The sequence below is a fragment of the Balaenoptera borealis genome, assembly GCF_965194805.1.
Source record: "Balaenoptera borealis genome assembly, chromosome: 8".
Taxonomy (NCBI): Eukaryota; Metazoa; Chordata; class Mammalia; order Artiodactyla; family Balaenopteridae; genus Balaenoptera; species Balaenoptera borealis.
The window spans coordinates 54,794,831-54,822,152 of record NC_138865.1 but is presented as its reverse complement, the minus strand read 5'-3'; the positions used below and the strand labels follow the sequence as shown (position 1 = coordinate 54,822,152).

Genomic DNA, 27,322 nt, shown 5'->3' with positions numbered 1-27,322 from the left:
TAAGGGCACAAGTGATTTGGCAGATCATCTACCCTCCTAACCTGTGTCTCAGGAATCCTGTCTGAATCATAACAGCCAGCAGAAATTCTATCTCATTTTAATGTACTAACACCCAGAAGACAGGGCGATCAGAGAATGGGAGGGAGACCTTAGAAGTTTTAATTGAATCAAACTGCCTGTAGGTAAGCAGACACGTGGTGTTTCTTGGACAATGGGATGCCATAGAGAAGTGTTGGAGGGTGTGGGAGAGAAGGCTGGAGATGCTTTGTACCACTGGGCCTAGTTTCCAGGCCCTTCTGCTGTTTGACATGCTCTATGAAGGAAGTAGGTTTAAAGCAAATGGCATGCTTGTAATGAGAGTGTAAATGTATATCTTGCTGCAAGTGCTCTTTTTTTCAAGAGCTATTCATTAATCTCTTTTTTAAAATTGCAAAAAAAGCACCAAGGAGTTATTTGCAATGTTGGTAACCTTGATTTTTTTTTTTTTTTAAAGAAGCGATTTAGAAGGTGAGGCCAGCTGGCATGGCTAAAGTCGTCACTTCCACCACAATGTTCTTCAGTAGATATAAGTGCTTTGCCACCTCAGGTGTTTGGTAATCTTGATTATAAGCATTTTTATGGCGGCAAAACCTTGTGCCAAGCAGGCTGACTTCCAAGAGAAACGTGGCTCTATCTCCTGTTTCCTGAGCCACGCCAGCTCTTCTTTTATAGAGAGCCCTGATTCTCACGATGCTGTTTATCATATATGCTTTTGGTTGATTTTTGGCCTTCAGATATATTTGTACTGTCTCTTGTCTAACATCTCCTTTGATCTTTTATTTTTCCTAGGCCCCTTTAAGCAGCTTTCTAAAGCACAGAGGCTGTAGCAGATCCATCTGCTGCGGAGTGTAACTGTTTTTCTAAACTTGTCTGTTCTTCCTCTCTGACCCTTCATGAATCCATCCTCCATCCTTAGTGACTTAGCAGGGTAGAAGGAGTAACCTGACTTCCCTTCCCAACTTTGGGGAAATCACTGGTTTCTCTGAGCCCCAGCTTGCTGATCTGTAAGATGGAGGTAGTGATGCTGGCTTTGCTTTACTTCTGAGTTAGGTGGATCAAGTGAGATAACGTTGATGGACAGACTTCGTGATTTGCGATCAGCCGTATAGATGCAAGTGGTATGAGTACCACACTGCCTGTCTTCTGAAATTCTGCGGTGTCCATGCTTCAGCCGAACAGTTTAGCACTTAGCTCATTCCTCTTACCTAACGTTGTTTGCTGTGTGTCCTGGGTGTTTGTCAGTTCTCCCCATCTTTGCTGAAAGCATGTTGAAGGTGGCGAGCACATTCCCCACTTCTGTATCTGCCGCAGGGCTTATTAGCAGGGTATGCGTAAATGCTCAGTTAATGGGGGCAGGTCACAAATGTCCTTTCCCTCAGTCTCTGTAACCTATGGTACTTTGACTGACTCACTCTGGGAAGAATTCTCACTCTATTCGTTAAACTCTATCTTCACAATCATCATCCACGCATTTAACAAATATTTACTGAGCAACCGGTAGGAACAGTTCATATTAGCTAATGTTTACAGAGCCCTTCATCTGTGCCAGGCACTGTGCTTATGCCTTTTACATAGATGTTTTTACTTAAACCTCCTAACAATCCTTTGAAGGGAGTATTGCTATTATTCCTATTTTAAGTATGAGTAAACCGTTTAGTAACTTGCCCAAGGTTATGCAAATAGAGAGTGGCAGGGCACGGTTCATTCACAGAGAATCCAATTCCAGAGCCAAAGGTCTCCTTCGTTAGGCCACGATGCCACCCTGGGCATCCTTGTTGTGCCGGCACTGGAGTAGGTCCTGGAGATATTATGTTGAATAAGTCAGGGCCATTAGGGTCTAGTGAGAGAGAGAAATAAGTAGACAAATAACTACAGTGTGGTGGAGATGAGCCTGAGGGAAGAAAAGAATGCCACTAGAAGGAAAGACACAGTAGCGTGCTGGAGAGGGAAAGGTCTAGCTCTGCCTTGTGGGAGGGGCATCGGAAAAGTGTTCAGAGAGGAAGGTGATGTTCGAGATCCAACCTGAGAGGGAAAGGCATCTGCCAGCCAGAGAAGAGCAGTCCTCTTCTGCTGGGTACTCAGCAAAGCTGAGTATGGGGTGACCAGAGATTACACCAGGAAGATACACTCAAACTTCTTTGGGAAGCACATTGCAGGCGAGCCAAGGATTTGACCATTGGCCTGTGGGTAACAGGGAGCCAGTGGATGTTTTTTTATAAGCTTTATTTTGAAATAATTTCAGTTTTTAAAGAAGTTGCCAAAATAGTACTCAGATCTCCCTTATACTCGTCCCCTCAGTTCTATAGTTGTTAACATTTTGGGACCATTTGGGAATAATTTTAGGTATATACCCCACATGCATCTTAACACTTCAGTGTTTATTACCTAGACACAAGAATGTTGTCATAAATAACCACGGTGCAACTAACCATCAATCAAGAAACGACATGAATTCAGTGTCACCATCTCATGCACAGACTCCATTCACATGTTGCCTGTTGCCCCAGCAATGCCCTTTATAGGCCCCAAATCCAATCTAGGGTCTTGTGTTTGGCTGCCATTTCTTCTTAGATGTCTCCCATCTGGGACAGGCTCTTCTTGTCTTTCATATCCTGGACATTTTTGAAGAGTACAGGCCAGTTACTTTGTAAAATGTCCCTCAGTTTGGGTTTGTTTGATGTTCCCTCGTGATTTTTGAAATTTGACAAAAGCGCTGCAGAAGTATACTGTGTCCTTCTTAGTGCATTGTGTCAGGAGATGATGAAAGGTGTTCCATTCCATTCATTACTGATGATGGCAACTCTTATGACTTGGTTAAGATGATGTTGGCCAGGTTTTCCACCATGAAATTAATAAGTATGTTGATCATGTTTACAGCAAGTAACAAGTATTTTATGTAGATAATCTAAGGCTAAGTGAATACCCTATTCCTCACCAACCTTTCACCCACCAGTGTCAGTATTCATTGATGATTCTTGCCTGAATCAAGTGTTATTATCATTGTTGTTGTTATTGTTGACAAATGGTGACTTTATAAACTCTATCATTCCTTCTAGTTTATTAGTAGGCATTCTACTGTTGGGTAGAGATTTCTCTTATTTATTTACTTATGAATTTCTATTTTACTTAGTTAAAATTCATTACTGTCATACTGTCTCAGACGTGGGCAATGAGAGCCCCTTCAAACTGGCCCGTGTGTCCTTTTGATTTATACCCCATCATTCTTTGAGTACTTCCCAGTTTCCTGGTACAAGATATTCCAGGCTCACTTTTCATTTTCCCAGCCCCTGCCCCAGAGCCCTTTTTACAGGAACCGGTTCCTTAGTGAAGAATGATATTTAGAAACCAAGATCTGGGCACTTGATATGCTTGATACTACTAGGAGACCTAGAGGTCATTGCTTCGAGACCTGTTAGCAGAGAGAGCTAGGAAATATTTTAAATATTTTAAACATATACATCTGTATATACACTCATGTATATCTATTGATATATCTTTGTCTATCTAGGTATCTGTCTATTAAATATCATGAGTTCACAGTTTTCAATACCAATCTAATTTTATCAGGTTTATTCTAGTCTTCCCACTTTCTGTATCTGTAACTCCTCTCTGACAGTAAGAAATCTGGTTCCCATTCTCCTTCATGTATTTATGTATTTGTTCAGTCCTTCCTGAATGTTTGGTTCCCAGTTATCCTTGCCCACGGTGAGCTCTGTCACATGCCCATGGACCACTCCCCACCAAGCCTCAGGCTAAAGTTCGGTCCTGCAAAGCAGAAGAGGGAAGGAAGGAGGAAAAGCCAGTGAGAAAGTTCAGCTCCAGACAGGCAGCACCACCTCACCCCCTCTGGGTGCACTGGACCAAAACTGAGCCCTGGACACCCTGCCCCCCCCCCCCCCTGCAAGCCCAGCTCGGACTCAAGTGGAGGTTTATAATCAGAGGAAGTCAAGTGAGCAGATTCACATTTCAGACTGACATTTTGGAAGCTTCAGGCTATGGATAGATTGGAAACTGGAAGATGTGGAGATAAATGAGGAGCCACTAATAATCGTCCAAGAACCTTAAAGTGGGACAGGGTCATAGTGTCCCTGGTGAAGGGAGGATTCTCTTGGCCCTACCTTAGGATTTCTAGAGCTGGCCACGCTCCATGGTATCTGATTTATTATTGCTGGATTGCCATCTACCTCCTGACCTCAGAGGCATTGTAAAGGAAACAAATATTTCGGGGGGAACCTTAAAAAAAAAAATCACAAGGTAGAAATGTTGGGCAGAAATGTCAAGTTGGAGGATTACACACAAGTATAAAGAATGCCTCTAACAAATAACTGAAATTTATAATGGTATTTTGCCTCCCAATAAAAACTGCATTTTAAAATTTTGAGTGGAGAAACAAACCCTACTTTGCTGCAAAAGCCAAGGTAAGAGGAGGTTCTTAAGATAATAGCTTGTGGTGGGGAGAGTCTGCGTTAGAAATTATGTGCATTTATACCAGCAGCAAACAGTGAGTTGCTGGAGGCCTCTCTGAAAGAGTAGGGGAGCAAACCCTTGGCAACTCACATAATGAGCCCTTGTCTAAAGGAAGGCAAAAATTCCTCCTTTTGTGTAGCTAATACAAACACCAGCGGCTAAGAAGCTGCAACCACCATGGGTCCTTGATTGCCCAAATTACCTCTGACAGCCACCTTCACAAGAAAACAAACATGCGCGTGGGGGAAAGCACACTCTGCCTTTGCCCTTCAGCTGCCAAGTCCCACTGCTGCTTCACTGAAAAACAACTGTTCATGACCCTGGGCTGCTTCAGTGGTGGTTGCTTCCATTACTGAGGAATAGATCTGTCATTTTGTCATTTGTCATTTTCTGAAGTTGTGAGCACCAGGGATCCTAGAATTTGCATCTCAGATCTAGTTGGTACTGCTGCCTTCGTCATCCTGGCCCTCAGAAGCCGTAGCCTGGCTGCGTGGGTTTGAATCCTGATTCCCTTGTTTACTAGCTGTGTGAGTTTGGACAAGTTGCTCGGCTGGTCAGAGCCTCTGTTGTATTGCCCTATAAAATGGGAGAACTGATAGTACCATCTTCATAGAGTTGATGCAGGTAATACATAAGTTCAGATATGTATCCCACATCTTGGGGGAGCTTAGCCCTGAGTCCTGCTGGGATAATGCAGAGCTGGGGCTTCTAAAATCCGCAGTGCTGGCCTCTGTCACAGGGAGCAGCCCCATTCTCAGCACCCCCATGTCCAAGTCATGGGAGACTTTGATGTGCTGCAGGTGGCATTGACATCAGTGTGAGGCCTGGCAGGAGGCATTCTAGGCCATGACTAATTAATCATTTAACTTCTTCAGACCTCAACTCCTTGTTGTTAAAATGCAAATAATCACAGTACCTCTCTCACAGGGCTGTGGAGAGGATTAAAGGAGGCAACTCATTTAAAGCAACTAGCACAGTACCTGGCTCATTGTAAACACTGGTAATGTTAGTATTATTATTGTTATTGGCCATAATACGTGACATCAGCTGGATATGTTGTGGTCACCTCATGGCTTATGGCTCACGGCGAAGGGTCTCTCTGCTCTGCCCAAGGCCAAGAACTGGCCAGATACAGGCAGGGTGACAAGACCACGTTCCAATAAGTCAGACTTTGGGCAGAACTCCAGCACCATCAGAAAAACAAAGGGGAAATCAGGAAACCAAGCCTAAAATCTAAAATCCAATTATAATGACAGGCCAACCCAAGGACACATGATGCTGGGCAGAGGGCAGGAAGCCTAATTCCAGCCTTGCGGGGTGGGAGGTAACCTGTCTCCTGCCTGCCCTTGGTCAGGAGTCAGTTGCAGGAGCTTGGCAAGGTCCAGCCTGAAGCTACAGGGCATCACTGTGATCTCTCGACTCCTAGTGCCTTCCCTGCAAGCAGGTTTTGGCAGAAAGAAACAGGAATGTGGAGAAGAAGGGTTCAGCAGAAAGAAAACAGTATAGAGAGAGAATTCGGGGGGAACCAGTCTCCCTAACATTTTGGCCGTGAGCCCAACCATGAAGCCAACACCTGAAGCCTAGAAGCTAAAAGAAATCATAGTGATCATGTGTACTCTTCTCTGTATACAGGACCACAGATCCTTTAGCCAAAACCATTGGAGCAGATGTGTTTTGGAATCCAGAATTTGGGGCATTTTAGAAACATGTTAGGATTACTAAGACGTTAAGTGTATAACATCTCTAGTGAGTTCTGGGGAGAAAAACACCATAATCCAACAGGCTACTATTACTGCAGTAAAATGTATGAATATTTACATCAAGTGAGATGTGGCCTGTCAAGGCATCATGTCAATCCAGGTCCGGCTTTGTTACCAGATAGTTTGCACCACACTGAAGAAAACCTAGTGGTGTTCAGAGCTTTGGGGACCTTGAAATTGGGGTGGGCGGTTGTTCAGAGGACACAGCTGAGATGTTGACCAGGCTAGTGACGAATCCAAAGGGGCACACACAGGTCACTGGGGTTCCGCTCAGCTTGAGTCCCCTCGTCCTTCCTGAGCATCTGCTATGTGCCAGGCACTGTGCTAGGCGCTGAGGTCGCAGTTTGGTTTCCTAGGGCTGCCATAACAAAGTATTTACTACAAATGGGGGGACTTAAAGCAACAGAAATTTATTCTCTCAAAGTTCTGGAGGCAAAAATCAAGTCCAAAATTATGATGTCAGCAGAGCCATGGTGCCTGAAACGTGTGAGGGAGAATCCTTCCTTGCCTCTTCTAGCTTCTGGAGTTTACCGGCAGTCCTCGACATTCCTTGGCTTGTAAATACATCACTGTCATCTTTGTCTCTGTCAGGACATGGCATTCTCCCTGGGTGTCTCTCTCTCTTCTTATGAGGTACCTGTCATGTTGGATTAAGGACCCACCCTACTCTAGGATGACCTCATCTTAAGTGATTACATCCACCATGACCCTACTTCCAAATGAGGTCACATTCTGAGGTACTGGGGGTTAGGACTCCAACATATCTTTTGGGGGGATACAATTAAACCCATAACGAGCAGTAAACCAAAACAGGCATAGCCTCATGCTCTCATCAAGGTAATAGTCGAGCAGGATACTCAGATTACAGGTGCGTTCTAAAGAAGACATACAAATGGCCAACGGGTATACGAAAAATGCTCAGTGTCACCGATCATCAGGGAAATGCAAACGAAAACTACAATGAGATATCATCTCAGACCCGTCAGGATGGCTATCATCAAAAAACCAAAGACTACAAGTGTTGGCAAGAATGTAGAGAAATTGGAACCCTTGCACACTGTTGGGGGAAGTACAAAATGGTGCAGCCACTGTGGAAAACAGTATAGTGGTTCCTCCAAAAATTAAAAATATAACTATCACATGATCCTGCAATGCCACTTCTCGATATTTATCCAAAAGAATTGAAATCAGGACCTTGAAGGGATACTAGCATTCTCAGATTCATTGTAGCACTCACTGTTCTCAGTAGCTGTTTCCAAGATGTGGAAACAGCTTAAATGCCCATGGGCAGATGAATAGATAAAGATGTGATGTATACTTTCAATGGAATATTATTCAGCCTTAGAAAGGAAGGAAATTTTGCAATGTGTAACAATATGGATGAACCTTAAAGACTTTATGCTAAGTTAAATAAACCAGTCACAGAAGAACAAATACTACATGATACCACTTATATGAGGTATCTAAAATAGTCAAATTCATAGAATCGAAGAGTGGAATGGTGGTTGCCAGGAGCTCAGGAGAGGGGGAAATGGAGAGTTACGATCAACAGGCATAAGATTTCAGTTAAGCAAGATGAGTGTTAGAGATTTGCTGTACAACACTGTACCTAGAGACAGCAATACTGTATTGCACACTTAAAATTTTGTTAAGAGAGTAGGTCTCATGGTACGTGTTCTTACCACAATATAACAAAAAAAACCCAAGTGTGTTGAGAATTTCCAAATGGAGAGTATTCGTGGAACCGTATCATAGAGGAAAATTTTACCCAGTTGAGGGCTTCCTCCCTGAGGAAGTAACATTTTCAGTGAAGATGAAGAGATGAGTTAAAGTCAGCCAGACAAAGTAGGGGAAGAAGCACAAATGCCCTCGCCCTCTGGTGTCCAGAGCCCCTGTCTTCCTCAGCACTGGGCTTATGAAAAGCCAGAACCCAGAATCCCAGGGAAGGCCTGTCAGTGTCTCCCAGGCTGCCAGCTACAGCTAATCCTGCCCGCAGGCTGGGTCCCACCAGCCTACAGTCCCTCCCTCAGCAACAGCCAAAGGCACAGAATACAGGGAGGCAGCTGTCGGCAGCCAGCAGGACCCAGCACTCACAATCGAAGCCCTTATGCAGGCGAGGAGCAGCGGGGGCATCTCTCTGTTTTCCCTCGTTTGGCCTAAATTGATTAAAATACTTTGAGCCAGAATCAGCAAAGTGCTTAATACACAGATAGCTTCTGCTGCCCTCCTTCCCTTGAGAAAGCAGTGTACCTTTATCATGAGTAAGCAGATATGTCTGTTTTGTGAGTTTTTCCAGCAGCATTGAAGTGGCCTCATGGCTGCCAGATGCCTCTGCTTCAAGATCCCAGTGACTGAGTTTCTGCCAGAGGTGAGGGCAGGAGTAGGGGGCAGCCACGGTGTAGGGACTAAATCAGGGCAAGTTTCAGCCTTGGGCCAGCACTCGCTGTGTAAGCGGCTCCTTTATGAGACATCCATAGCGTGGTCATCAGCATTGGGTGTAGTTGTTGGATTCTGTCTTACACCCACAGTATTTTAGTGTTTCTCTTGAAAGTGGGAGGGGGGAGGGAGGAAAACATCCTTTTTTGAAGCATGACAAATATAGAGAAAAGTGCACAAATTCTGCACGTATGGCCTGGTGATTTTTCACACCGAGAGCGCAGATCCAGAGCCCAGATCAAGATAACATCCCAGAAGCCCTCCCCCTCCCCCCACCGTACTCTACTTCTAGTTACTACCCACCAAGGGTAACCACCACCCTCACTTCTAACGTTGTAGATTAGTTTTGGTTTTCGAGTTTTATGTAAATGAAATCACCCTATGGATTTTGCAGTTGTGGTTTTGTTCACTCAGTTTTATGTTTGTGAGATTCAGCCATGTTGCTTGTTGTTGTAGTAGTTTATTTTCATCGTTCTATCAAGGTTTGTGTGAATATATCATAATTATCTATCCGGTCAACTGTTGATGGACCTTTAGGTTGTTCCCCAGCTGAGCTATTAGGAATAGTGCTTCTTTGAACCTTCTTGTATATGTCTTTTGATGAACATATGCAAGTTTTGGGGAGAGAATATATACTTGTATTAGTTGTCTATTATTGCATAATGAATTTCTCCAAAACCTAGGAGTTCACAACAAAAATAAACATTTATTACCTCTCACAGTTTAATGAATGAGAAATCTGGGAGCAACTTGGAAAGGCAGTTCTGGCTCAGGGTGTCTCATGAGGTTGAAATCATCTGAAGGCCAGACGTGGTCCAGCAGAGTTGCTTTCAAGGTAGCTCACCCATGTCATTGGCAAGTTGGTGCTGACTGTTCGTGAGCAGCCCCAGTTCCTTTGCATGTGGACTTTCCTCCAGCTTGTCTCAGGGTCCTCATGCCCTCCGCTAGAGTGAGCAATCAGAGAGAGAGAGCCAAGTGGAAGCTACATCCTTTTTCTGATTTAGCCTTGGAAGTCACATAGCATCCGTTCTGCCTCATTGGTGTGGACATATTTTTAAAACCAATAGCCCACAACATTTTGAAGCTTGGAATTTACCCAAGCTAGGGATCTAAAAATAAGTTTATAGACATTCATACAAGGATCTAAAGGAAATATATTCAACCCAACCTCTCCTCTTTTATTCATTTAAAATTTTATGAATGGTTGTAGGACAGTTCTCCAGGTATTTTCCGGAGATAAGATGATATTGTATAATAGAAGGTACAAAGGCTTTGGAGCCAGACACACCCAAGTTTGAATCCTGGATTCACTACTTACTAATTATGGGTATTTGGGCAAGCAGCCTCTTGGATTCTCAGATTCCTTCAACTTTAAAATAGGGAAAAACAGTAGAGCCCAACTCCGTGTTCTGGAAGTAATTAACTGAGATAATGTGTGTAAGGTGCTCATGATGATGGTAGGTCCCTTCCATTTGCTCATTTATTTAAAAAAAAATATTAACCATATACATTAACTATCTAGTAGTAAACGTATACATTAACTATCTAAAAAAAAAAAGTATTAACCATAGATATTAACCATATACATTAGCTATGAAGAACCCTGCGAGAGATACAAAACCGACTCAGACACGGACCTTGCCTTCAAGAGGTGTATATTCTAGTAGGGTCCTTGATAGACTGAATAACTGTAATACAACTGAGAAAATGTTCAGTGTCTGGAGCAGATGTGGATACAATCCTTTAAATATGGGTTAAATTTGGATATATAGAAATGGAAGAAATTTAGAGGGGCAAGGAAAGACCAAAAGTATTCCAAATTAGGAGTAACAGCTTCAGTAAAGACAGAGCTAGAAAACCAGGGGGCATGAATCGAGAATAACAAAGTACTTCATTACAGATGTGGCTTAAATATAGGGTAGGAAAGGAGGTTGTGGAAATAGGGGTTGGAAAGGTAATTACCTATCAGAGTAGTTTGAGAAAAAGATTGAGAAAGCTACACTCATTTTTACAGCCTGATGAAAAACATTAAAACCAGAGACTTTTAAACCAATTCTCAGGGCTGGCTACAAAAGCTAGGCAGGCCTAGCTACTGAAGGATCTACTTGCCATGCTTTTCTTGGCTAACTCCTGTTTGTAGAGTCTTTGTGTCTCACGCTGTAAACAGAACTTTCTAAAACTGATCATAAAGAACACTTCTCACTCCAAGCCCAAGCAACTGAGGTGTTTCTTTATTATTCCCACTTTGGAGGCTGCATCAACAGGGAAATGCAGTGAGACTGTTTTTACAGGCCCTTAGGTCACTGTAAATGTACTTGTCAAGACTTGGCCGTTTGGAATGACCAATTCATGCACATAACTCATCTGTGTGTTTGACTTCCTCTTCTAGGTAATAAGCTGTTCTCTCCACTTATTCCTCCTCAAGAAGAGTAATCTATTTAGCAACTCTCACTTTTGTTACATTCTCCAGTCCCAGGCAGTAATGATATTCATACATACGACCGAGACGTTTCTATGCTATGATGGAAGCTTGAAGGAAGTTGGAACCGGCAACCTTTCATTTTGAAGCCAAAGAAAAACAAGCACAGATTTTTCAGTCTTGCTAAGAATGGGGGCTAGAGAGATGAGCAGAAAGCTTTCTTCTAGACCCGCTATTCAGTACGTGGTAACCAAAGCCTTTATGCGCTCAACTTATATCTTATCTAACATACCCTCTTATTCTGATGAAGCTTATATGTTTCATCAAAAGAGACGTGGTTGTGACCATTCTTGGTGATTTTGTGCGTAAAAATTCGAGGTTCCGTTTTATCACCCTCTTTGTTTACTCTGAATGAATTCTAGAGCATGAAGGGAAAGGATGGGTTCTAGGTTTGGGATAGAATTCCTAGCCAATCTTGTGCTAGAACTTCCCAAATACCCAGGTAGGTGTTTTTACTCCATTAGGTAACGTTTGACGTCATGGGAACTGTTCTCTACACAAGTGCTCAGGGTGTCCTCTTCCTCTCTGGCTGTGATTTCTTCCCAGGTGGGAAATTGGCAAGTGGAGTCCATGTAGTCTCACCTGTGGGGTTGGCCTGCAGACCAGAGATGTCTCCTGCTCCCACCTACTTTCCAGAGAGATGAATGAAACAGTAATCCTGGCTGACGAGCTGTGTCACCAGCCCAAGCCCAACACGGTGCAAGCTTGCAACCGCTTCAACTGCCCCCCAGCCTGGTACCCTGCGCAGTGGCAGCCGGTGAGTTCTGGGGTTACCCAGTATTGGAGTTTGTGTTTGCAGCAGTGATTCGGGACAGGGAAAGTGCTCTGTGAGAGTGTTGTCCCATTAAAGGACTGTTCGAGATCCGCTCATCCCTCCTTGCTTAGTACTCCCCCAACCTTATCCAAATCCAGACCTTTTCATTACAGTTACCAAGCTCTTTCTACTGTACCTCCCCCAGTGATCTCCAAAGGCAACTCAAATGACCATCTCTTAACCTGAACATTTTCATGACAAAGTTTTCACTGAGCTAAGGAAAAATTTTTTTCATAAGGACTGTGTGGTGGGTAAATTTCCATAAAGCCACATTTTCTGAATGTGTGCTTTTTCTAGCTTTTGCTATTTAAAATTCGAAGAGATAAAGATACCAGGCAATGGCTTTTCTTTTTTTTAAACATAATTCCTTAGCAAAATAGAACGTTAGAAGTCGAGCTAATTACAGACTTTTAAAATTTTCCTGATCCATGGGGAACTATTGTTTAAAGCAGGGGTTGGCAAACTGTTGCCCAAAGCCAAATCCAGTTCACAACCAATTATTGTAAATGAACTTTTATTGGAAGACAGCCACACCCACTCTGTTATGTGTTTTTTGTGACATTCCTGCATTATAAGGGCAGAACCTCTTGGTTGTGACAGAGACCATATGGACCACAAAACCTAAAACATTTACTCTGCCCCTTTACAGAACAGTTTGCTGACCCCATTCTCAAGCACATATTATAATAATAAAAATACAATTATTTTATCCTCAAATCCTCTCTAAAATTAATATATATTTATCAAACTTTAGTTAAGTAACCTTTTAGCACGCCTTTAAAAACTACAGGATTTTAGATTGATTACTTGGATAAAATCTTATTGTACAATTGCTTCCCTATTAGAATATCAGACGTAGTTTTAAAGTTGACAACAAAGGTCACAAAAAGTAAGCCTGAAAGGTGAGGGGGGACTTACATCTTCCTTTTACTGAAACAGTTTTTCACTCTCAGAAGTGTCCCAGTTAGAATGATAAATCATGTGGTCATCCAACTGAGAAGGAGAGAGGAAGACAGCCTTGGTGCCGAGACAAAGAGCTGCCATTTCCATGCGTCCTCTCTGCTTCTTCACAGCCAGTGGGCAGAGCCCCTTCCTTTTTCCTTCCCCTTCTTGGGGCTGTGATTTAGCAAAGTGCTCAAAGAATCAAACTGTAATGAGTGAGCAACACACTAACGTATAAAACATCTAGAAACAGACATTGACTATATATATATCCTTTTTGAGCTCAAATGTACCTATATGGCTAGGTTTGTAAAGTCCATGCTACTGTGTGATGGTTTGTGCAAGTCAAGAGAATGTTATATATTTTGAACATCTATGTACCATGTTCTGTTAAGAAATATATATTGTGACACACCTAATTGAAGTTAAACCTCACAATAGTCCAGTGAAAAGTAGATTTTATTGTCTTCATTTTAGTTACAGATGATATAACTGTGTCCTAGATATGGTTTTGCCCAAGGTCATAGAGCCTGGTCCAGAACCCAGGTCTCCTGATTTCTGGTACATTTATACTTTTACCTTTAACTATACTTCGGCTTCATACTGCACCACTAACCCATGATAACACTAAGAAAGGATGAGGTCAGCCCAAATCAACCTCTACTGTTGAAACTAAGTCCCTGTATTATTAGTTTGTGTTGCCATTAAGTACCTAATACGTTCTGGGTAAAATGTTTATTGAATAACAAAATGAATGAATAGGTCAATCGTACTGCCCACAAGCCCTGAAATTTTTTACTTTATATCCTACTGATAGGTTTGTTTCATAGTTGTAGGTCATAATATTGACCGTGAAAGTCAGTGAAACACCAACCTCTTTCAATAGCCACACATGCTGCTGAATAATGGCAGTGACCTATGCTGTTTCTTTCAGTTTTTACAGCACATCCATATACATGACCTTTTCCGGTCTGTTGCCAACACTGCCACCCCCATGCCCGGTGGCCCTGTTTGAAACAGTTGATTTCTAAAGAGTCAATTACTCTTCCACTTTCCATCGCCCTTGGGCCTGTTAAGACATGAATTTATTTTGAAAACTTTTCCTATTTCCTTCCATTAGGGAGAAGACTTTGAGATGAGTTGGATTTAAGTCCATTTTTCAGATAGGGAAAGTAATAGTAAAAACTCTTTGAAGTTTAGCCAGTGAACCACTGACTATACTTTATTAGGACCTTTAAAAAGATCTTTTTCATACCCAATGCATAATAATTGTGAAAAATATTCAAACATAATAAGAAATAAAGAACATAGAAAGTGAAAGCCACCAGGGATTCTATCTTCCAGAGAAAAATCCCTGTTAAACATTTGGTGCATAGGAATCCTTGGTCACTTTTAGGAATCTCTCTGAACCTAGAGGAAACAATAGACTATTCTTCTTATATTATTTCCTAGAATCCTACTTCTTTAGTTAGGTTTTGTAGGCAAAATCAGCTATTACCGACCACTTATTAGGAGAGAGGAGGTCATTGTGTATGCTTATGGAATAAGTCAGGAGTAATTTAAGCGTCTCCAGGCTAATTGGCTGTTGTCCTAGGACGCCACTTAGTTAAGACATCAGCTGTTGACCATCCATTTGCCTGGTCAGCCCTCTGGTCCCTTGGCAGTCCTTGCTGGGAGAGGGGACCTGCAGTGCACTTACATGGTCTTTTCCATTCAGCTGCCTGGATGTACCAGGAGATAGTGCTGAGGTCTCTAATCCTTCAATAGCCAGTTTACGGTCTTTTTTCATATGAAAGAAAAGAAGAGGGTGGATCAAATGCTTCATTTAAAGGAAGACAGATAACAACCTGATGGACATTGGCCTGCCTGAGGAGAGAAACTCCCCCTCCTTGCTTTTTGAATATTGGGCTACCACTGACCTCATACGTATTAACTTTGCTTCTCTTTCTGGGGAAAAAAACATAAATTATGTAAATTGTCATTTACCAGCTAAGAATGCAACCTGCTTTGTCCTTGGTAGAGCATTTGCCTGACAAGTAACAAGTAGCCAAGATTTACACATTTTATAGGTCTGAGGAGACAAGTATGGAGTCCAAAGATTTATGTTAACGTTTTAGTTTAGAAACAATTATGCAGAAATGAAACACAGATCTAATTTCTAATTCTAGCTTTGGTTTTTAGGGGGCCATCTTTATTTCAGTTCTACCTCTTACTCACTACTGCATCCCTTGGTTTTCATCTTTGGTCTTGTGTGAAGGACTCACTTAATATTTATCTTTATCATTTTAGCTACAATAGCTTGTTGAGTTTTTTTGGTTGGCTTCTGAAACACTTACATATTTAGTACATTAGTCTCCTGAATCCTGTCTAAGTTATTAAATATACACACATACTCTACCTCCTCCTCCTCCTCCTCCTCATCATCATCTTTGGTGTTGGCTGTATATTACTTTTTTAAATTTTTTATTGAAGTATGGTTAATTTTCAATGTTGCGTTACTTTCTGGTGTACAGCAAAGCAATTCAGATTTATATATATTTTTTCAGATTCTTTTCCATTATAGGTTATTACAAGACATTGAATATAGTTCCCTGTGCTATACAGTAGGTCCTTGTTGTTTAAAGTTTTATATATAGTAGCGTGTATCTGCTAATCTCAAACTCCTAATTTATCTCCCCCCACTACCTTGCCATCCCCTTCAGTAACCGTAAGTTTGTTTTCTATGTCTGTTAGTCTATTTCTGTTGTGTAAATAAGTTCATTTGCACCACTTTTTTAGATGCCACATATAAGTGATATCACATGATATTTGTCTTTCTCTCTCTGAAGTCCTCCATTTAATATGATAATCTCTAGGTCTATCCATTATATTACTTTTTATACACCTCACGAGAGATCATTTTCACAACTGGTGTGTTCCAGCACCATGATTGAGAACCACTGTTACAGATGCATAAGTCATTCGGAGACACCTTGATCATGAGAGTCTTCTGCTAGGATTTTTTTTCAGTGACTCTCCATTGCCATATAATAAAGCCCAATGGCTTAGTCAGGCCTTCATCCCTCTGCACGTCTACCCCTGCCCATCTCTTAACTGTGGTTCTCCCATCCCTGCTTGCGCATTCCTTCTGCCCACACATCTCCTTGCCCACCCGCAGTTCCCCTCCCCTCTGCCTGTCAAAGCCGGCAGGAGTCCCACCTCTCGCACCAGGACTCCTCTACTGCCCTCCTGCTCTGCAGCCACGTGGCGTTCACGGTCAGTGCTGCTCATTTAGTCACATACCACCTTACCTGCTGCTTTCCTGGGACTCCTGAGTTAGACCATCAGGTCAGTAACAGCGGTAACCCAGTCTCAGTGAGAACCCACCACGCCCATGCAGGTGTGTAAAGCATAGAGAACGGTGCTGGAAAGGTCCATGGCAAGTGTGCCTGTTCATTTATGGAGCACTTGATACATTTCAGGAGCTTCTTCTTATTCTAAAAAGAGCAGCACTTACGACGTATCCAGTGCAGTTCTAGGAACTTTTTTTTTAATTTTAATTTTATATTGGAGTATAGTTGATTAACAATGTTGTGTCAGTTTCAGGTGTACAGCAAAGTGATTCAGTTATATATACACATGTATCTATTCTTTTTCAAGTTCTTTTCCCATGTAGGTTATTATACACACTGCTGTACTTGAAATAGGAAAGATTTTCTTTTTTAATAAATTTATTTTATTTATTTATTTTTGGCTGCATTGGGTCTTCGCTGCTGCGTGCAGGCTTTCTCTAGTTGCGGTGAGCGGGGGCTACTCTTCATTGCCGTGCGCGGGCTTCTCACTGCAGTGGCTTCTCTTGTTGCGGAGCACGGGCTCTAGGCACGCGGGCTTCAGTAGTTGTAGCACGTGGGCTCAGTAGTTGTGGCTTGCGGGCTCTAGAGCGCAGGCTCAGCAGTTGTGGCGCACGGGCTTAGCTGCTCCGCGGCATGTGGGATCTTCCCGGACCAGGGCTCGAACCTGTGTCCCCTGCATTGGCAGGCAGATTTTTAACCTCTGCGCCACCAGGGAAGCCCAGAAAGGATATTTTTAATGCTAATTTAAAAGTAGATTAAAATCATTTTTAAAAAGATCACAAACGAGGGAGTTAAGGTTGGACATATGCTCATATCTATAGCAGGGTTCCAATAACACTTATTAACTCACTTTTAAAAAAATTTTATTGGAGTATAGTTGATTTACAGTGTTGTGTTAGTTTCAGGTGTACAGCAAAGTGACTCAGTTATACATATAACCACTCTTTTTTATTTTTAGATTCTTTTCCCATTTAGGCCATTACAGAGTATTGAGTAGAGTTCCCTGTGCTATAGAGCCAGTTCTTATTAGCTATCTATTTCATATGTAGTAGTGTGTATATGTCAGTCCCAATCTCCCAATTTATCCTCCCCCCTCCCCTTATCCCCTGGGAACCGTAAGTTTGTTGTCTTCATCTGTGACTCTACTTCTCTTTTGTAACTATAGGAAACTTACTTTTATTTTTAACTCATTTAGTCTTCACTATCCTTGATGTGATAGTTACTACTCTGATCCTCAGTTTACAGATGAGGAAACTAAAGCACTGTGAGGTTAGCGTGAATTCAGACTTTATTTAGTAGAGTTCATTCTACTGCTCTTCAGTTTATCTTTTAATCCCTACGGCAATCCTTTGAGGAAACAAGGCTCAGAGAGGCTGTGTTTGTCCCGGCTCACATAGCCAGTAAATGGAAAAGGGATCTGTTTGAGTCAAAATCCATTCTTTTTTCCACTATGCAGTGCAGCATTCCCAAAACCTCTTTACAATTTGCCCTAAAGTGTTAAATTGTGAGGAAATCTGATAGCAGCTCAAAAATCAGCAGTTTACATAAAACTCAGTGTTGGTTGCATTATCCAGGGTAGTTAATCTGTGTATGTTTCCTCTTGCTGCTGTAACAAATTACCACACACTCGGTGGCTTAAAAGAACATGAATTTATTATCTTATAGCTCGGGAGGTCAGAAGTCTGAAATCAGTTTCGCTTGGCTAAAATCAAGGTGTTGGCAGGTTTGCATTCCTTCTAGAAGTTCTAGGGGAGGATCTGTTTGCCTTTTCCAGCCTCTAGAGGCTTCTGGCTTCCTTGGCTCATGGACCCTTCCTCCAGCTTCAAAGCACTTCCCTCCAACCTCAGATTCTGTCTTTATACCCTCTCTGTCTGACTCCAGTCCTCCTGCCATCGTCTTACAAGGACCATTGTGACTACGTCAGGCCCACCTCGATAACCCAGGTAATCTCCACATCTCAAGATGTCTAACTGAATCCCCTCTGCAAAGTCCCTTTTACCATGTCAGGTCAAATGTTCACAGGTTCCAGTGATATGGACATAGATATCTCTGGGGTCATGACTCAGCCTGCTTCAATCTGCTAGACTGTGGGCTGATGAGCCCATTTGTCTCCATTAGCACAAAGTAAAAGTCTGCCTTCTACTCCTCTTGCCACTATTTATGAGCTCTGTAGGCATCAATCTTATTTGTTTTTATTCTAAAAAAAAAAAAAAAGTTTAAAACAGAAATGATAGAAAAAGAGAAAGATTAAACTGAAATGAATGAGAGAGTCCACTCTGAAGCATTATTTCTATTTCTCTATATGGCCTGTGTTTTATGTGCAGGATTGTGTCCACCCACTGTACATACATATTGCTCACATCTGTGTAGAGACTGAAACAATCACCACAGCCCCTATTTTCCCCCCTTGCTTGAAACTGCGATTATGTGGCCACTTACCTGTAAACCTTTTTCTTTTTTTTTTAATCAGGGTTACAATTCAGAATGCCTGTAGTTTAGCTATGTAAAAAGATATATGAGAGAAGAGTCCCTGCTGGTAATATTTAGGAAAAAAAAAAAGAGAATTTTAATAACTATAAATACTTGAGAATTAAATTTTTCATTTAGATTTAAACACACCACACAGAAAAGAATGACTTTGATCTGGATTAGAGGGCTGAATTCTGGCAGAAAGAGGCAATGTAGTCATCAGTTTTGTTATATACCAGTGACTAAAATGTAAATCCTCATGAGTTAGAGACCATCTTTATTTAAAATGTTGTATCCAGGGAGGAAAAAAATCTATTGGGATATTTATCTTAGTTTTTAGTAGTGTATTTCATAAAGAAATGGATGCTTGATCCTACCTCTAGAAGCAACAATAAATGTCAGACTTCCCTGGTGGCACAGTGGTTAAGAATACGCCTGCCAATGCAGGGAACACGGGTTCAAGCCCTGGTCCGGGAAGATCCCACATGCCGCAGAGCAACTAAGCCCCTGCGCCACAACTACTGAGCCTGTGCTCTAGAGCCCGCAAGCCACAACTACTGAGCCCACGTGCCACAACTACTGAAGCCCGCAGGCCTAGTACCTGTGCTCTGCCACAGCAGAAGCCACTGCAATGAGAAGGCTGCGCACCACAACGAAGAGTAGCCCCCGCTCGCCGCAACTAGAGGGAGCCCGCGTGCAGCAACGAAGACCCAACGCACCAATAATTAGTTAATTATTAATTAAAACATAGATAAATGTCAGCAAAACAGAGATCAGAGTTCACATTTCACAGGTGAAGTGTTTTTGTTTTTATTTATTAGCAGAAAATTCTTTTTAACAATTGCTCTGAATTTTAGTGGGTATGCTAGCCCATGCTTCACGAAGTAACAGGAATATTAAACCCAGAAGATATGCTGCACACCCCTTGCACTTCCAGGATTAAGAAAGCTTAATCGATATTAGATTAACTAGATAATTTTAATTCACAAAGTGGCCCATATAGAAATTCTGTTCTTATTTAATAATTTTGTTTAGTAAGGGAGATTCCAGTCCTCATGGTTTTTTTTTTGTTTTCTGAACCTTCCTTCAGAAGGTTTGACTTAGTTTTGCCCACTGTTATATACTAAACACTCTCTAATTGTCCTTTGAACCTCTCAACCTCATATATTGCAAAGTTACCTCAAATTCTGAAGGTCTAACATCAAGCTCGATAACACACCTACCTGCCACCTTCCCCCGCAGGCCTGGCCTTCCCTCGTGCTGTGGGTAACACCACCATCTAGCCTGTTCTCCAGTGAGAAACTGGTGCCATTTCAGCCTCGTTTGTCCTTCATGTTCAGTCAACACCCAAGTCCTGTTGATTCCACCTCCTGTATCTTCCCAACCCCCCAATGCTCTCTTCCTCTCTCATCCTTCTGCCACTGCCTTGGTTCCAGGACTCACAACTAACGAAACTACTACAAACAGCCTTTTACTTGCTCTCCCTGTACTGTCTCACCTAACTCTGATCTGATGTTTCCCAACCTGGTATCAGTGGTTCTTTACTACAGGCCCTCTGTCAAGCCTTTAAAATATTAATATGTGCTTAGAACCCCCAAATAGGGGTATGGCGTGCATTGTTGTTTAGACTTATTTGACAACGAAACCTTTTCTCCGTGGCACACCTATTAACATCTCACAGGGCGGTACTCTTTGGAACCCATTTTCCTTTGCCACCTGAGTCATTTCTGCAAATTGGATCGTGTTACCTCCTACTTTAAAACCTTTAATGACACCCCAGGGTCTTAAGAGTATGTCCAATTATGTCCAAGGCCCTTCACTGTCTGCCGCTCATCTGCCTTCTCAGTCTCCTTTCCCAATTACACGTCCCCATGAACCCTAAGCTCTGCCTTCTCAGGACTCCTCGGACGTGTGTGAACATGCTGTGTTTCTCTGTCTGTGCACACGTGGTCTGACTCTGCCAGCGCTCCTATCTCCCTGGTCAACCCTTTCTGTGTCACTTCTTCTGCAAGGCCTTCCCCATCTTTTCCGTAAAGACTTGGTTGCACTCTCCTCTATATTCCCTCTTTTGTAAAACTGATCACACCTTAGGGTAAAGTGCAGTGACTGGACTGAGGCGTAGTGACCATCTTAAGTCATCTTAAGTCCCCAGCACCTAGTACAGTGCCTAGCACTCAGCAAGTACTCCAGAAATGTTTGACGAAAGAATGAATGAGCGAATGAAGAAAGGAATGAAATGAGTTAGAAGCTAAGCAGAGCACATCATGTTAAAACTGGCAACTTGACCTTGGAAACAGAATGTAGACATCACTTTGTGTTGGGCTCAATGTGTGACTTGAGGCACCAAGGAAGCGAACTCAGCTCTCAGTGAATTGAACTGTCAGCATGAAACCAAAAATGTCAAAAGAGGCAGAATTTATGAATGTGCTGATCATGGGGAAATCCTTAAAAATACAGGACACTCAGGCCATTGTATTTTTGTATAGAAACGTAACTTTTACGTGTTCCTCATGTTGTATTATTTTTACTTTTCTTATAAAACTAATGAACCCATGACCTTATATCATGAAATATGCATGGCAACAAGGATAAGCAATATAAATGCTATTTTGGGTTATTTATTCTGTTTATGGAATATATTTTAAAACAATACCCATTACCAGAGATCTACATCTTCATACCACAATATTATTTTCAATGATGATTCATAAAGCAAACATTTTTCATTGCATTTTATTTAATTTCTCTTGCTGCTGCTTTTTTTTTTAATATTTCCTTTTTTTAAAAAAAAATTTATTTATTTATTTATTTATGGCTGTGTTGGGTCTTCGTTTCTGTGCGAGGGCTTTCTCTACTTGCGGTAAGTGGGGGCCACTCTTCATCGCGGAGCGCGGGCCTCTCACTATCGCGGCCTCTCCTGCTGCGGAGCACAGGCTCCAGACGCGCAGGCTCAGTAGTTGTGGCTCACGGGCCTAGTTGCTCCGCGGCATGTGGGATCCTCCCGGACCAGGGCTCGAACCCGTGTCCCCTGCACTGGCAGGCAGACTCTCAACCACTGCGCCACCAGGGAAGCCCCTTGCTGCTGCTTTTAAAATCTTTTCTCCTTTGCATTCTGCCTCTCACGTCAGAGCTATCAGCCTCACCACGTAACCTTGACCAGTTCACAAAGCCATCACAGACTTTGGAACCTTTACTAATTTGAGATTTCACCTTCTACAATTTAAAAAAAAAAATTTGAAAACCACCTTTTCCTCGGTGTACATACCAGGGAAACTTTTTGAGCGAAGTTGAGACAAGCACTTAAACGCCAAATCCCTGACGACATTAACCCAGCCAGAGGGTTGTCTGCCATCCCTGGAGGATCAGAGCACCCCGCAGACCACGCACGGCAGCTGGCTGAAACCCGCTGCTGACTTGCTTAGGAGAGGCTTCTGGCTAACGACAAAACAGTCCGATAAAAGGTGGGTGTTCAGCCCATCAGCTGGATGTTTGTTTTACATCTTTTCAGCATCTGGCTTGTTGGCTCTTTCATTCATCCAGTCATCGGCTCAACAAACATTTATGAAGTGTACACTCTTTGCCAGATGCTATACTAGGCACTGGGAAATAGAAAGATGAATACGTTCCCTTTCCTCAAAAGTCACATGATCCTATGTGAATGCAGGGAGGCGGAGGAAAATAGTGGGCACATAAGCTACCAACCCTAATAGGGGATGTGCAGTACCCTTCCAGGTCAAGGTGGGGTGGAAGGTGACTTATACACCATGAGGCAGAGGGGTTAAAAGAGGCTTTCCTGAAGAAGTGGCCGGTGAGCTGGGCCTTCAAGGATGTCTTGGAAGTTTCTGGATGGACAGAGAGGTGAAGGGCATTGCTCCCAGAGTGAACAACGTGATCAAAGGCCTGAGCAGAGGCGGCATCTGTGGGCCCAGGGAAGGGCAGATTGTCCACTGCAGCTAAAGCACCAGCCCACATCAGGCCGGCAAGGAACGTGGCTGAGAAGCTCAATGCAGGTCAGACTGTGAGGGCCCTGAAGGACATTCTCAGGAGTCTGACTTTATCTTTGGGTGTTGAGAATTTCCTGCAAGTTTTCTGTGTAGGTCAAACTTCAAAATAACAAGCTGATTTTTTTTTAACTTTTCTTGCAGCTGTTTTGCCATACAGTTGGCACAGAATTCCATATAGTGTTAGGGGGGAATCATCTGAGGGTATGTCCCTTAAATCAGGTCCTATCTGCAAAGTGACAACTCAGCTCTGTTATTTTAAGTGAGTGGTCACATTCTATAGCACATTACAACGTCACCCTTAAAATAAAACCAATTATTTTCATCCGCTCCTTAATTTGAAAGAGAGAAAAAATTAACCTGCATTTTACCTTATTGCCACATTCAGTAAGATGCTTAAATCTGAACGCTGTTCTTATTCAGCTACCTGTTTATATTGGGAGCATTTATTCAAATTGGATGGACACCCATACACCTTATAAGATACTCCACACAACCACTGGCTCTAACAGAGGCTGCTCTGGGTCCCAGGTTTTCCCCTCCATGTTTATTTTATTCCCATTGGAAATGATGGAGGGGCATTCATTTGGAGAGATGGTTCTCAATCCTGGTTGCATAGAATTACCTGGGAGGTTTAAAAAACATTTTTTTTTAATTAAAAAAATTAATGTCTGCGACATATACCCCAGAGTTTAATGGATCTGAGATGGGGCCCAGGACTCAGGACTTTTTAAAAGCTCCCAGGTGGTTTTAAAGTGCAGCAGGGGCTTCCCTGGTGGCACAGTGGTTAAGAATCCACCTACCATGCAGAGGACACGAGTTCAAGCCCTGGTCCGGGAGGATCCTACTTGCCGTGGAGCAACTAAGCCCGTGTGCCACAACTACTGAGTCTGTGCTCTAGGGCCCGCGAGCCACAACTACTGAAGCCCGCGTGCCTAGAGTCCGTGCTCTGCAACGAGAAGCCACTGCAGTGAGAAGCCCGCCCACCGCAACAAAGAGTAGCCCCCGCTCTCTGCAGCTAGAGAAAGCCTGCGCGCAGTAACGAAGACCCAACACAGCCAAAAATAAATTAATTAAATAAATTTTTAGAAATAAATAAAGTGCATCAGGATTGGGACCACTGAATAAGAGGGTGACAGCTGGGCCACAGCAGTGTTCTGACTCTACTCAGGAGCACTGTATCACCATCCTCACCTTGACTCTGGGTACACAACCCCCTTGCAGTTCTGACTCCAGCCCACTGAGCACAGACCCCCATGAGTTTGGAGAGGCCAGTGCTGCAGCACGAGAAGCTCCTACAGCACAAGCGCTCAGCCTTTGTATACCCAGGCCTAATTTCTCAACAAGCACAAGGGCAGCAGATTCAAGAAAAGGGACTATTCTTGAAGAAAGCAGAGCATGCCTTAGAGTTTTAAAATTAAATCCCTCCACCCCGAGAACAGAGCAGTCATGGTTGATATATTAGCTAGGGTTAGATTTTTTTTTTTCTTTTCCCTATTTCTTAGCATTTGTGCCTATGCCTCCTTTTTTAAAAATTTTTTATACAGTTTTTAAAAGTTACTTTCCATTTAGTCATCACAAAATATTGGCTATATTCCCTGTGTTGTACAGTACATCCTGAGCCCATCTTACATTCAGTAGTTTGTATCTCCCACTTCCTCACCCCTATATTGCCCCTCCCCCCTCAACTGATAACCACTAGTTTGTTCTCTATATCTGTGACTCCGCTTCTTTTTTGTTACATTCACTAGTTTGTTGTATTTTTTAGATTCCACATGTAAGTGATTTCATACAGTATTTGTCTTTCTAGCTAGAGTTAGATGGACTAAAAATGACAGGACACCCAAAGGCATAGTGGCTTAGATAAGAGAGAGAAGTGTTTTCCTCTCATACACACACAGGCCATCCAGGGCCGGTATGTTGGCTTCACCCCCAGGAAGAGAGGCTGCTTCCCTCCTTTTGCCTATCACTATCCAAGGCGGAAGGTTAAATTTTAGACATCGTGTTCATATTCCAGCCAGCAAGGACGAGGCGGGAAGGGGAAAATGCCACATTCTCTTTTTGTGTGTTTTTCCTTGAAGTTGCACACAACATTCTACGTATATCCCTTCGCCCAGCACTTAGTCACATAGCACCTTCAAGGGAGGTCAGCAAATATAGTCTGTATGCCAACAGGTCTTGTGCCCAGCTAAAAAGAGAGGGTTGCTTTGCTACCGCAAGGGAGGAACAACATCCTGGAATAACGGCCTCCTGCCCCCCCCTCGGGCAACTGTATGATAACAACTATTAAATTATATGTAAATGCTGTGTTTGATTGGGGTCCTGCTGAAAACCACTAAAATGAGGTGATTTTTCTTGTATCCCAAATTTCCATGGGTCTTGCTCCCACTGCCCTAAAAAAACACCAATCCTACAAGAAACGTGTTCCAGGGAGTCCTTTGGAAAACCAAGCCTCAAATCTACCGCCCCTCCAATAGGGTAGAGTGGATGTTTACACTTAGAGAGAGAGGAAGTGCCGCCTTCTCTGCAGGTTAATTCCTCCAGATCTACACTGGTGGCAGCAGCTCTCTCTTGTTCATTCTGGAAGCAGCACAGATTATTTTCACTGGGTCATATATATATATTTAACCCTCTATTACATAACCTTTTAAACCAGTTGTCTTGGGTGACTGCAAATCATAGTTTAGAACCAACTTTTCTTTTTTTTAACATCTTTATTGGAGTACAATTGCTCTACAATGGTGTGTTAGTTTCTGCTCCATAACAAAGTGAATCAGCTATACATATACATATATCCCCATATCTCCTCCCTCTTGTGTCTCCCTCCCACCCTGTCTATCCCACCCCTCTAGGTGGTCACAAAGCACCGAGCTGATCTCCCTGTGCTATGTGGCTGCTTCCCACTGGCTATCGATTTTACATTTGGTAGTGTATATATGTCCATGCCACTCTCTCACTTCATCCCAGCTTACCCATCCCCCTCCCCATGTCCTCAAGTCCATTCTCTACATCTGCGTCTTTATTCCTGTCCTGCCCCTAGGTAGAACCAACTTTCTAAGATTTAAAGGCCCGTGAAATTCCTGGGTGCTCTAGCTACATACTTGAGATTAAGAGCAGAGGGTGAGAACTTGCTACAAAATTCATTTCAAGGAGAGGAAGCAAAATCCTTTGGGCTGGTCCCTGGGTAGTCTTCCTTTTCTATTTTTTTTTTTTTTTCTTTTTTCACTCTTGAGTCAAGCCAAGGCTAAGGTAAGAATTAGCAGTCAAATGTGCTACTGTCCTACGCAGGGTCTGCTTTCTCTTCCTTCCCCAGTGTTCCAGGACCTGCGGAGGGGGCATCCAGAAGCGCGAGGTTCTTTGCAAACAGCGCATGGCTGATGGCAGCTTCTTGGAGCTTCCAGAGACCTTCTGTTCGGCCCCCAAACTGGCCTCCCAGCAAGCCTGCAAGAAAGATGACTGTCCCAGCGAGTGGCTGCTCTCTGACTGGACAGAGGTAGGTATGCTTCTCAGAAGGAGATAACAAAAGAGGCATAAGGAGGAGAAGGCACCCAAACTTATAGATACGGAAGGCAAGAGGAGAACAAAATAATCCTCCTAACACTGTGGAACAGAGTTTTGTTTTTTTAATTTTTATTGGAGCATAGTTGATTTACACTTTTGTGTTAGTTTCAGGTGTACAGCAAAGTGAATCAGTTCTGCATGGAACAGAGTTTGTGTAAGCACTGATACCATATCGTGTAACTAGATTTTAACTAGGCTGCAGGGATGGGAGTTAAGCAGCCAGCCCTCACTCAACCGTCAGAAGCAGGGAATTGTTAACGGGCCCTTCGCGGAACAAAACCAGGTCTCATTCATTCGTACTGTTCGGGCCCAGGATTCTACTCAGAACACCGGGTTCTTCCTCTACCTTCACTCCTGCCTTCTTGACCCCCCTGCATCTCATACTCCCAGATGTTTCTAGTCTCTCCTCAGGAAAGGCAAAGCCTCTCTAGTTTTTCTCTTCCAAGTTACTGGAGAATGAGGCACATGATTTATTAGGAAAAGAAGGCCAAGGAAATCCCGCCTCTTTCCTGTCAGTTTCCTGGCTCCAAAACATCAACAGCTTCCCAGCAAGAGAAGTTGATTTCCCCCGTTGCCCTGCATCTGGGGAGATGGCTGCATCGGCATTACCTTTCCTGACTTACCTCCTAAGTTAGGGATAGACCCCCAACTAACCTACTTCTCTAAGTCATTCCTACTTGAACACTAGCATGAACTAATTCACTGATACCCAGCTTCAACTTGTTTTCAGCCTCTCCTCCTTCTTTGACTTGCCTGCAACTCCCCCAGCTTCATGGGCCTATGTGCCTTTCATAGAGAAATCCCCTTCGCAAGCAGATACAGCCAAGAACAGAATGACGAGGCCTGAAGTGAACATCTCTGTGTCCCAGGCAGATTCGAGCCCCTCTCCTTTCTTTCATAGAAGCATCTGAACTGGCCTTGGTGATCTCACTGCCTCCTTTTGCAATCTGTCCAACTCACAGGACAGAGCTGCTGCTGGTTAAAATACATCACAGAGGGGAAAGCTGCCTCTGAAAATTAAG

The 27,322-nt window shown here is 42.9% G+C and overlaps 1 protein-coding gene across 3 annotated transcripts in view; it reads left to right on the top strand.

Annotated features, from left to right (window-relative positions):
- The window catches only part of ADAMTSL1 (ADAMTS like 1), a 470,823-nt gene that overhangs the window by 271,092 nt on the left and 172,409 nt on the right, over positions 1 to 27,322 (top strand). For all 3 annotated transcript variants that reach the window (XM_082401580.1, XM_082401578.1, XM_082401579.1), the window contains 2 exons: positions 11,728 to 11,938; positions 26,053 to 26,232. In XM_082401580.1, the coding sequence (XP_082257706.1) occupies positions 11,728 to 11,938; positions 26,053 to 26,232 (391 nt within the window). The remainder of the gene's footprint in view (positions 1 to 11,727; positions 11,939 to 26,052; positions 26,233 to 27,322) is intronic.